Source organism: Tinamus guttatus, unplaced genomic scaffold (genome assembly GCF_059628265.1).
Source record: "Tinamus guttatus ecotype Peru unplaced genomic scaffold, ASM5962826v1 Tinamus_guttatus_pri_ptg000364l, whole genome shotgun sequence".
Classification (NCBI taxonomy): Eukaryota; Metazoa; Chordata; class Aves; order Tinamiformes; family Tinamidae; genus Tinamus; species Tinamus guttatus.
The window spans coordinates 3859722-3871945 of NW_028288898.1; the positions used below are offsets into that span (position 1 = coordinate 3859722).

Consider the following 12224-nt stretch of genomic DNA (forward strand, 5'->3'; position numbering starts at 1 on the left):
TAAAAAAAAATGATAATAAAAAGGATAGGAGGAAAAAAAAATCCTTCCCAGACCTGTTAGTAGTTAACCAGTTTCCCCATTCCTATTTCTGCTGGGTCACTGCCAGTAGCAGTGTGGCCTTCTGCCAGATCCCAATCCCCTACAGGTACCTGCAATTTACAGTGAACTTAGCAGTAATTATATTATGTCTGCACATGAGCACTCACACAGTGTTTTTTTTTTTTTTTTTTTTAGTTTTTTTTTTCTCCGGCTGAAAACTAATCAGCAAATGCCTGGAGAAATGTGTCTGGGCCCCATCCAAAACGGCATGAACAGATGTGCAAAAAGCGATGTCTGGAAACCCCGTTCACTTGGAAACTGGAAGCAGGCTAGTTTCCAAACCAACCTGATGGCAGAGTGCAAGTCAAGAGGAGAAATTAATTGATTTGTTTTGTCTCGCCTTACTGCCGAAGGGAATTTGTTTGCTGGAATAGCGCAGTCCGTATCCTATGAGAATCCAACATCAGGGCCCCATCCTTGGGCATGATGGGCAAGGTGTAGAGCCCAGGTTCACGCGCTTGTGTAGTCAACGGCTACCAAGATGTCTGCATGAAAGGTGTTCTAATTTAATTTAACCTCTCTGTCATTGCAAGGGGAGAGGTTTTCTGTGTACTATAGGGTAACACTTGGAGCTTGTCAGGGCTGTCTGAGTAACAAACTCGCCTCACAGAGCTTGTAGGTTTTGAGTAAGAATGCTTGAGAAGATAGAGGGGGGAGAAGATCCAAAAGCTGTGATTATAAGAAGTTGAGGAGAGCTGGCCCAATTACTGCTTGGGCAGTGAGATTTACTGAGCCCCTGACGAAGCCCCTGATGAGATGGAAGGGCCTACTTGGGTGTGATCTCCGATAAGACAACCTCTTTGGGTTTGTTAGGCAGTGCTTTCGTGTTCTTGGTTTCCTTTTCCTAGTGCAAATCAGGGAAGGTGCCAGCACCCTTAGTACACCTCCTCCTCCTGGCAGTTGCTGCAAGATGTTGCAAGAAAGAGCATGGGCAACTTATTCACTAGTCTTTCTCAAGCGGCCCTGTGCCACTTGTGGACTGACTCTTACCAGGTAGACACCAGCAGCTCTGCAAGCCCTGAAGCTGCCAGAGGAGCCACCCTAAGTTCTCAGAAGCCCAGAGCTCTCACAGTTCCACCCCATGGATCACCTAAGTTTGCAGAAAAGGAAAGAGATGAGCTACGTCTGCAAGCTACGGACTCTGGCAGTAGATATGGAAGGATATGATATAAAAGGAATCACTGCCCTCCCCCAGCCTCTTCTTTCATGGACAGCCCTCTGCCAGCTCCCAGCTAGGTCAGCAAAGCCCATCAAGACTGGTGTATCTTAGAGAGGCTAAGACAGTCAATCTGACAGTCGTGGCAGGAGGCAAACATGGTGTGAAGGCCAAGTGGCAGCTCCCAGCTTTCAGATGCAGAAGTTTTGCAAAAGGGATGCCAAGATGCCTTCTAAAATTTAGCTGAGGCACAACCAAGTCTTGAGATGAGGCATATCCTTGCATGTGAAGTCTTGCTCTCACCTAACAAGCAGGGAGGTCAGTACTTCACAGGGCATCTTCAGAGCTGAGGCCTTTCTCTCAGAAAGTGCTTCTGGCCAGGACTGCATCCAACAGGGCTGCCCACTGAGGCCTTTTACTTCCCTGCGATGCAGGGATGCAGGGAGAGAAGGGATGGCGCAGTGCTGCTAGGGATCTCACACGTCTCCTGTTCTGCTTCTGCCCTCAATTCAGCTACCTGGACACTAGCAAGCTGCTTCATTACAGCAATTAACAAAAGGAAGGGGAAAGAAAGCACCTGGGAATGTCCTTGTTCCTATGCCTTCACAGGCTCCTGACTTTCAGAGCACATTCTGTGCAGATCTCATTGCAAACTATAAACACATCATCCACCAACTATGAGTTTGTTTGCAGAGCTGTTGCTTTCCTTTGCTATGGTTATTTAAGTGGTTTTTAAGTGGGCAAGGGGAGAAGTACATTGACTGCCCTGTCCCTCACCCCTCTGCCATGCCCCTGGGACAAGAGGCTTATCGCTGGTGAAGGAAAATATTTGTCTGAAAGCCCCTTGCTGAAATGTTGGCAGGGTGCAGGGAAATGGCTCGGGTATGAGGCACTTGACAACAAGGTTGGGGTGGAGTCTAAGTGTGGTTTTGTCTTAAAAAAAAAGTAGAAAGATGTGATAAGAACCAGAAGTTTCCACCCAGGCAAGCACCAATGTGACTCCCAGAAGGGATGAAGAGAGCAGGCAGCCTGCCCATATGTGGGAATGATTTGAACATGGGCAGTGATACCACATGACCCTTTACCCCTTAAAAACCCAGAGCTGAGGTGAAAAATATACCCTGTTTGCTTAATACAGACAATCATGGATAAATACCCTCATCATTAGGTCTCCTCCCAGGAGTGGGATTCAGAAGCGAACAGGAAAGTGGCCCCATCTCCTCCCTTTCTGCTCCATGTGCCTATATTCCAACCCTACAGATATTCAGAAATGGTCATTAGATCTTCTGTGCAGGACAGGCCAGAGGCTCTGCTGGACCCTCACTGTCTCAAAATGTCTACAGAGTGCAGGGGCTGAGGTAAGGTGTCTGAAGAGACTGTCAGTACAGAGCAGAGCACTCATATTCTGAAGCATTCCTGGCATGTCCTCCTGTAAAAGCTGAGGTGCCTCCAGGCTCTGGAGAAAGAAGGAATTAAAAGATAGAAAAAAAAAAAGTGTCTGTGTTGTTACCTGGAGGGGTAGATCCCATCAATGCGCCCTGTGGAGCAGCCCATGAAGAAGATAGGCAGGCAGATGAGGATGGAGAAGACAAGCACCACCACAGCAAACCGTGGGATAGCCCGGAGGGAGAAGGCAAAGCGTTTCATGACTATTCCTCCTAGGAGCATCCCGAGGGCTGCTGCTGGCAGGTTCACAGCTCCTGCAGAAGAACAGAGGTGTTAGCCTGAGGTCCTTCCTGCCAACACCTATCTGCCATCAGGGTGTGGAGCCAGTGGTTTTGTGTGGTGGCTGGAAGAACCCACAGACCACACAATTACTGAAGACGGACCAAAGACAAAGGTAGCTGACTCCTACAAGAGTTCTCAGCCTCAGAAGTCTGACTAGAGACACAAGTTCCAGCTTGGTGCATAATCTTTATCCCTTGGGTTTGCTTTTGCCAGCTTCTTTTAAGGATCTTTGAGATCCACATCTACTTCAGCCAGGCAGCACTGTGCGTTTCCAGTGAGAGCTGCCTATCTTCAAGCAAATGCAGTTAGTCACCAAGAAGCTGCATGGCAGGCATCAGCCCGGCCTCACCCCTGCTGGCATCTCCAGGCAGGAAAGAGAAAAACTCATCAACTGGCTCAGGGTCTCACCCACACCCTTCCCACATGCTGCCCTAGGAAAGGAGTTTCCAGCAATTTCCTCTAGCATGATTAAAAAAAAAAAAAAAAAGGAAATATGGGCAGGTGGTTCCCTGTTGATAAACGTATTTTCCACCCTATGGCTGCACCTGTTAGAGTTGAAGTGCATGTGCCTTCATCAGGCATTGCTCACCGATGAGAAAGTTGGCATAGGAGGATGTGGCACCATACTGCTTCTCCAGAAACTTGTTGAGGAAGGTGGCAAGACCTGCAATGACTGAGGAGAAGCTGCACTGAGCCAGCACTAGGAGGATGAAGAGGGGGTTGAGGAGAAGTCTGAGGAAGATCTTTGGGAATCCTACAAGAAAACAGCAGGAAAAATATAATTCAGCCATGTGTTCCTCACATCAGCAATCCATACCATGAAAACAAACAAACAAACCAACCCCTTAGACTATTCCCAGTGGGCTAAGACAGAAGGCATCTAAGAACATGGGAAAAATGGAGAGAGGGGCCTCTGGCTCGGCCCGGCAGCTGGCAGGATGGTGACGAAACTGCCCTGAGAGGCAAGGTGGAGAGCTCCAGTTCTGCCCACCCCGCTCCATCCCACACTGTCCATGATTCCAAATCCACAACCCATTTTACCAGCCAGAGGGGCATTTATTTTTTGAATAATATTTTGAACAAAACTTTGCCTTATTCTTAGACAGCACAAATGAGCAAAAGAGCATGGATTTCAGTGGAGCTACGTTGACTGAGCATGGGGAAGGTCTGATGCCCAACACTGTTGATCATAATGTATTTTCCTTACGGGATAATCCATTTCCTGTGCCCCAGCCAGGACGGCTTGGCTCTTCAGCGCAGTCAGAGTGACGCCAAGCTACTCAGGAGCTGCTCTGTTTGTTTGCTGTCACATTAGCTTTCCTTTCCTTGCACAGAGTGCTGTGGAGACCTTGCATCATTCATCAAAGCCCAGTGGGAAGGAGAAAAGGGAGCTGACGGCCAGATGTGACTGCAGCGGATGGGGAGGGAGGGAATGCCTTTATCTGGTAAGAAGGCATCACTCAACTAAAAGAAATCACGAACCCAGTCCCTCTCCTCAGCGACATCCCTACTCAAACAATCCCTACATAAACAAATTGCAATGTAGTGATCTTCTTTAAGCAATGGCCACTGGCGCCTGCAGTCTCTAATGTTCCCGTGCAACAGTGGGCTAAACACACTGAGGAGTGTTTTCCAGGGTGCTCATGTCATTTAAGCATCTCAGACTTGTTTTCAGAAATGACTCAGGTCCCACAGACCCATTGTGTGATGATCTGTCTTCCATTAGTTCTTAGCGAATGACTGTGTCTGCCCTGTGCTGAGCACTTAGGAACATAGGTGATGAGCATGGTTAGACCCTAGATGTCCCCAAGCTGGCTCCAGCAGCTCCATACAAGGCAGTGGAGACACTTAAAGGCTCCTGACAAGCACTTTCAGCTGGAAAATGGGCGCATGGTGGCCTCCACCTGCCCTAGTGTGGCTGGGGGCAGCAGTGTGGGGCACAACGTCTCCATGTGCACTATTCCCCCTCGCTGTTAGGTGACCGTTCTTTACTTTTTATGAATTCCAGCAAGGAGATTTCTTCAGCCTCTCCCTTCTCCATCTTCCTCAGCATGCCGGCCTCTGAACTGGGGTCCTGGGGAGGGAGAGAAGACCAGTCTGAGGTGAGAGGGCAGCACTTGTGTGTGGTTAGTACAGTCCAGGTAAGGAGCTGGGTTACGGGAGGGTGATACCGCTATTTGTCAGAAATATTCTCCTCCTGCCAAGCCTGACAATTTCCTCGAGTTTACTCAAAGAATCACTGCAGCTATTGAGGAGAGCTGAAAGACAAAAAGCTTGTCCCATGCTGACAGCTTTAAAGAGCTTGGGGAGTTTTCCTCTCCAGAACCTGACAGAAGTACAGGCATCACTTTTTTAATTCTGCAAAAAGTCTGAAAATGAAACTTGGAGGTGGGTCACCTGAAGTCTATTGGATACTCTAATTGCAATTATGAAATATTTTGGCTTTGATTTTGACCTTAAAGATGATAATTGAACTACTTCAAACAACAAGACATTTTTGAAACTAAACTGTAAGTCTTGGGTTTAAAAATGCTGAAATGGAGCATTTTAATAAATCTGGATCTTTCTGCTTTAATAGGAATCTTGCCTCTCTTCTTTAACACTTTTTTTCCAAAGGAAAAGCACATTTTTCAGACACCTCGGCCTAACTTAATTCTAGCACTCTTCCCCTATGTCCTACACTTGGGGACACTGTTTTGAGCAGACACTCTCTATGTTGATGTCCTTGCTAATGTGTAATCTTGCAGAGGACTGGCCGTGGGGTGTTAATATGCAACCTTTGCCAGCATAGAGGAGCACAACCAGTTAGGGGACACCAGAAGGGTCAAGCGGCGATGCACAGACCCCAAGAAGCCATCTAGCCACCCTCTCTCAGGTCTCCCAAAAACGTTCTCAACAGATGCTGTCTAATTTTGGTGCTGTGATGCTGGAGCTCATACGGCTTTGTTCTACTAGAGGCAATCACACCAGTGCTCAGCTGGCCTGCCTGTAAGGCAGACTCCCACTTGCTCGAACAGGAGTCTTTCAGAGTTTTCCATTCATGCAGTGGAAGCTCATCCCATCTGCTTTTTGCCTGAGCAGTTTCCCTGCTAGGCTGTAAGTGGTCCAGAGCCCTCCGTCAGCACGGTGATCTGAACCAGCACCGGCTGCCCCTGCTCTGCTGGGGGATGGCAGCACTGGCGTGGATGGACTCATTCTGCAGTGTAAGGTCCATGATAGGACCAGAAGAGCCTGCAGGAATTACAAGGAGGACAAGGCAAACGGGAGAGGAGGCACAAGAATAGATGCAGCTAGTGGGAGGACATGAGCTCTGCTTTTTGTCTGCAGAACTGGGGCAGTTCTGGCTTTCCCACTTATGGTGAGAGAATGCAGGGCCCTGCCCTTCATCTGCTACAGGCATGGAGCTTTTTTTTAAAGGTTTTTTGCTTGTGAGGGATTATAAACTCATCTCAGAAAGATTCTTGTACTCTTTTCCTCCCCTGCATCCATTTCCTTCTAGGGGCAAGTGTTCCCATCCAGAGCACAGCTCTGGCAAGAAGATATTGGGCCCTCCAGAGCTTGGGTCTTACCTGTCCTTTGAGCATGTACCGAGGGAAGAAGAAATAAGGAATGGAGGTGACCACCAAGCAGCCTGAGGAGATCAGCAGTCCTAGCCACCAGGCTCCGATCCACCGCTGGTCCTTTGGTGTCAGACTCACGGTGGCTGCAAGACACAAGGGCCCGTCCTGAGAGCTCTGTCCCTGCATGTTCTGGGAGCACAAGGGGCAAACTGTCCATTCAAATATGGACCAGCACAGCACAAAGGGTTCATTGGACCTGTGTGTAGCACAGCCCCTTCTACATCAGATGCCTTCTGTGCAAATGGATAGAAGTGGAGCTCCCACCAGGGTTCATAACAGGTGCAAAGTCAACCATGGGTGCTGCATACCTGTGGGTCCCTTCACTCGGCTACCTGTGGTTGTGTTTTTACTTCCTTTCTTCTAGCAAGGAACCTATCCTGCCACTGCTTATCTGAACCACCCTGAGCTTCACAAGTGCTTGTAGTACATATTTAGTTATCCAAAATATGTGTGTGGCATGGATTCAAGTATTCCCTGTTGAGCTGGTCAGCAATGCAGTGATTACAGGGTCCTAACTCTATTCCTCTTTGCCTGGGGCACACGGTTTGTTTAGAATGTGGCTGGCTACAGAGATTGCCTGGAGAAGATGGGGACTGGGAAAATTGCACAGCCACTTTCTTGGAAATAATTCCTCTCCCATTGTTCCAGCCTTGATAGCTGCCTGCTTGCAGACATCAAGGGAAGGACCCGTGTTGGTGGAAGAGCGCTTTTAATGAGAGCAATTTCCGAGTGGGTAAAGCTCCTGACACTCACACCCTTCTCCGGAAAAAGGAGGAGAGAGGAGAGCCATTCCATCCCCAGCACAGACATCCTTCGGATGGGCCATCGTTACTCATGGGAGGTCGAGCGATTGCTTGGCTTGGCATGGAGAGCACATCTCCCCATTGTTAGGATTTTATGAGTGGAAAAGGAACAAACAGGAGTCTCGGGCCTTTGCTGCTCCGCGCAGGCTTCCTGCCAGGCAGGAATAACCCGGGGTGCGGCGCGAGAGGAGCCCACACCCCGCCAAAACAATCGCCCGACTTCCCCAAACAGGACCAATCCACTCCGGGTGCAAACGTCATCACGGAGCGACCACACGGAGACTGCTAAATCTGTCTGTCGCCACAAGGACCAGGCCAAGGCTTTTTTGCCATTTCCTGCTTTGGATTCATTTATTATTCTTATCAGGCAGCCGACAAAAATGTCACGCGGGCTCTGATCTCTTTATGGAAACACAGGAAAAGCCACATTAATGATGAAGCTGGGGAGAATTCTTTGGTGATTAAGTTACCAGAAATCATATGCACGTACCGCATTTAAGGAAAATAAGCCCTGCGGTAGGGCGCTGACCTGGTCCCTCTGTCTATAGAGACTATGGCTTCTTGGAGGGTAGAGGAGAGCGTGCCAAGAAGATTCAAGCTGCACACTTAGGGCAACAGCTGCCCATGGTGGTCTTCTCCCTGCCAGCACACTTCACTACCATCTCTGCTCCTCTCCACTGTGCTAGAATAATGTGACACCTTCCCAGCATGGTGGCAACAGGCACATTCCAGCAGCCACAGGTGGTATTTCAGTTTGGCAAAGTCCATGAGGAAGATGTGAGACCATTCCTGGTCATTTCAAAATGACCTTCTAATTCACTGAAGGCTACTAGAAAGTTTAGCACTACCTGGGAAATACTCACCAATGTCAACTCTCCCGATATCCACAAAGAGCCGCAGCACCACCGATCCCAGCAAATACCCAAAAGCAGGGCCAAACACTGCGATGGAGAAGAGGATAGCTAAAAGGAGAAAGAATCAGCATGAGTAAGCTGTCACTGAGAGGCCACCAGATATTGCATTTGTCTTCCTACATGAATAAGGGAAGATATCACAACATGTAGAACACAGGAATCATTTTTTATGGAGTGACAGTTGATGAACAGCTCCCCGCTGATCATATACTGAATGCGCTGTTTATCCAACAGTGTTAGAAGGTAGACAGGTATCTGCCTTTAAAAAACTCCTCTGTGCTCTGCTGAGATCAAAGCTTTCCTGATGTGCTCAACGCTTGCAGCTGCGCTTTCAATATCCGTGATTCACCATAACAAAGTGGGAAGCACAGACAGGAGCAGGGAGGTGACTCCTGGGCTTCTGCAAGGGATGGAGGCCCCCACCTGCCGCAGCAGTCTCAGTCCTAAGAGCTGAGTGAAAGTATTTGGTCAACCCTTTGGGGAAGGAGGGGAGAGATGCTAAAGCAGGGACAGCAAAAATTCGTAAATTAGCCTCAGTTCTCCTGAACCATCCGTTTTTCAAAAAAAGCAAATGCAAGAACTAGCACAAAGCGTCAAGAGACTTCCTTTTTACTTCTTTGGAATTTAAATGATCCAAGTTTCCTTCCTGAAAGAAACTCTTTGCATGACCCTTTAAAAATGATCAGAAGGAAAAGGCCTGCTCAAGCTGCCATGCTGGGCTGCTGCTGAGCAGAGAGCCGTGCTCACCCCTATCCAAGTTGCTCCCTCTCCTCCCCCGGATTGAATCACTGGCTCTGCAACCACAGCCCGGCACTTGCAAATTCCAGGAAATCTCTGTGCTCATGAGAAATAAACTCTTGCATTTCCCCCCCTACAAAACCACACAATCCCACCCCCAATTCACCCAAATAATCATGCAGCATCTTAACTTCAAGCAAGTAGCCAAGTCCAACTGAAGCCAATGGGATTCATATAATATGGGTGCCTTTTGCTTACGTGCATATTAGGTATGAAGATATCTGAGCTCATTGCTATGCCTCGGCTGTGTTCCTATTTTAAAAGTGCTCTTCTCAAGTGGGCAAGGTGATGCCTTTGTTTCTAAAATATAGAACTAAGTATTTAAACACAGGGATTTCATTAAAAAAACAGCATTTAATTTCATAGATAGTTAGACAGTAGCGTTCCTTGTCGTAAGAAGATAGTAAGACCTAGAATATAATGAGATTCAAAAGGCAGTGGTATTTATGTTGTATTGAGGTCATCTAGACTTGCAGTAGCCAACATCTGTCCTATGAGGAAAGACTGAGGGAGCTGGGCCTGTTCAGCCTGGAGAAGAGAAGGCTGAGAGGGAACCTGAGCAGTGTCTACAAGTACCTCAAGGGAGGCAGTGAGGAGGATGGTGCTGGTCTCTTTTCACTGGTGGCCACTGACAGAACTAGAGGAAACAGCCGAAAACCGAAGCATCAAAAGTTCCACAGGAACTTAAGGAAAAATTTATTGACAGTGAGGGTGCCAGAGCACTGGAACAGGCTGCCCAGAGAGGTTGTGGAGTCTCCTTCTCTGGAGATCTTCAAACCCGCTTGGACGCAGTCCTGTGCCATGTGCTCTAGGTGACCCTGCGTGTGCAGGGGTTGGACTAGATGATCCCTAGAGGTCCCTTCCAACCTTAAGCATTCTATGACTCTATGATTCTATACCCTCCAGCAGGGTATAGCTATCCATCAATATCTAAACAACTGTTATTACATAGAGCAAAGCAACCCCACAAAGAACAAACCAACCCCATGTTCCTTCATCTTCAGGATGGGCAGGTTTGAGAATCCAACAGGCACTGAATTGTCCTGGGGCCACTGATTCTTCACCATGAGAGAAGATCAGTTTGTTTTACAATATCTTGGGAGCCAAGTGTCACATCCTTAGCTGCTTTCCAAGGGAAGCAGTGGTGGCCAGATTTTCCAAAGAGCTCCAGTTTTGCCTAGGAAGCCTGGCTGCCAATTGGAGCCTCTGGTGAGCTCAGCGTGCAAGAGAGGGGCACCACAAGTGCCAGATCCTTAATGAAAATGTGACCTTGCTAATGGGTGCTGAGCAGCTGAGATGATAAACGGGTTTCCTGCAGTTCCCAGCAGCGAAACAATGCCTATTGCTGAGAACTCCTACTGTCATTGGTCCCTTCCAAGGCTTCTTCTAAACCTCTTATGGAGAAAAAAAGAAAGGAAAACAGGTATTGGAAAAACAAACAAATAAACAAACAAAACTCAAACAAAAACAAACAAAAAAACAGCTTCTTGCCCTCATTTTGCCAGTCAAAACTATTCGAGCTGAGAGGAACAAGGGAGTCTTGCTGGAAAGGGTGTTTCCAACCTTTCTCTGGAGCTTTTACATGGTGTGACAGCCCTTTTTAGCAGGAGTCTGGAGCGAAATATGCCTGGGTGAGTCTGGAGGCCCTGCCAAGTGCTGTACAAAGCCTGTCCTTGAGAGTCTAATCCCAAAGGCTTTCCCTTCTCTTTAAATGCTTACCTTATTTTGGAATATCCGGTTTTGACTCCTAAATCACTCTGATGCCTTTGGCTGCTCCAAAGACATTGTTCAGCACCAAGAGGAATTAGGTTTTTAAATAGTTTACAGACTGAATGGGAAGATCATGCCGGGGCTCCAGGCCCAGCCAGGCTCTACTGTTCCCAGGGAAAAGATTCACAGTTTAACATGTAAGCCAATACCTACTTCTGTGGAATCAGAAATCCCCCTGAGCTTGGGAACCTGTCTCTTGGAGGGGCTGAAGGCTGATCCCATAGCAACAACATCTACTTCAAAGCCTTTCTGCAACACCTGCATTAATTGTACAACGTGTGGTTCCTCTAGCCTGTCTGCCCCTGGCCAAAGCATAATAAACAGATGCTAAATAAGAGCCTCTGAGAAAGTTTTCTTACTGCTTTCCTCCCCATGAATGGCACCATGTTTTCACAGACAGTAAAGCAAGGGGGATGTTCCAGCTCATTCAGCTGTTCTGGATACCCACTTGGTCTGAACCAGCTACACTTTATCTATTCACTTATACTCCTTCCTGGGCTTCCTAATGCCCTCACCATAAATATAACCCTGTAGAGACCAAGGGCACTAAGCAGGAGAAGCAACCCAGCATTTTGATGCAGAGAACCTCACCTGAGTCCCACCAGATGCTCAGTGGGAAGACACACCATGAGGAATTGTCATCATGTGGCAGCAAACCTTTGTTGGAGCTGCCACTCTGGTTAGAGCTGTGTCTGCTATGACTTTTCTGGTTCTTTAGGGAGACGGGACTGAGAAGGTCCTCGCTGCACTTTCCTCTACCCAGAATTTCTCATCTTTTCAAAAGGGCCGAGCCTCAACTACCCAGTGCTAGGACATTGTGGGAATCAAACCTGGATGAGATCACAGAATCACAGAATAACAGAACAGTTGAGGTTGGAAGGCAGCTCTGGAGATCATCTGGTCCCACCTTTCTGCTCAAGCAGATTGGTTAGAGCAAGTTGCCCAGGATCACGTCAGTTGGGTTTTGAGTATCTCCAAGGATGGAGGCTCTGTTCCATCAAAAATTATAAACATTAATATGATCTACCCTTGATCCTCCTCCTTCTCCAGACTCAACAGCTCTCTAAGGTTCTCTAGTCCTTCATCTCCTGCCTTTCAGTTCTGTGGCCTGGGGCAGTAGTGGACCTTGGGAGAGATGTTATCCAAGCTCCTTCCACATCCATTGCCTTCTCTGGGCAGCGAATTTTGTCCAGACTATATCCAGTCATGGATCACCTTGGATCACAAAGTGTTAAAGGAAAATTGGAGCTTATGGCTGCCAAATCACACCTCCAACGAGTGATAACAAGATTGAAACTGGGCTTTTCTGGTTTCCTTATCTGCTTACTTGCAGATT

The 12224-nt window shown here is 47.8% G+C and overlaps 1 protein-coding gene across 1 annotated transcript in view; it reads right to left on the reverse strand.

The window, feature by feature from the left end:
* SLCO2A1 (solute carrier organic anion transporter family member 2A1) overlaps positions 1 to 12224 on the reverse strand; it is a 37369-nt gene that overhangs the window by 3549 nt on the left and 21596 nt on the right. Inside the window, exons 5-9 of the mRNA XM_010223808.2 lie at positions 8270 to 8368; positions 6553 to 6686; positions 4976 to 5057; positions 3573 to 3737; positions 2766 to 2955 (exon numbers count right to left, since the gene is read on the reverse strand). Coding sequence (XP_010222110.2) covers positions 2766 to 2955; positions 3573 to 3737; positions 4976 to 5057; positions 6553 to 6686; positions 8270 to 8368 — 670 coding nt within the window. The remainder of the gene's footprint in view (positions 1 to 2765; positions 2956 to 3572; positions 3738 to 4975; positions 5058 to 6552; positions 6687 to 8269; positions 8369 to 12224) is intronic.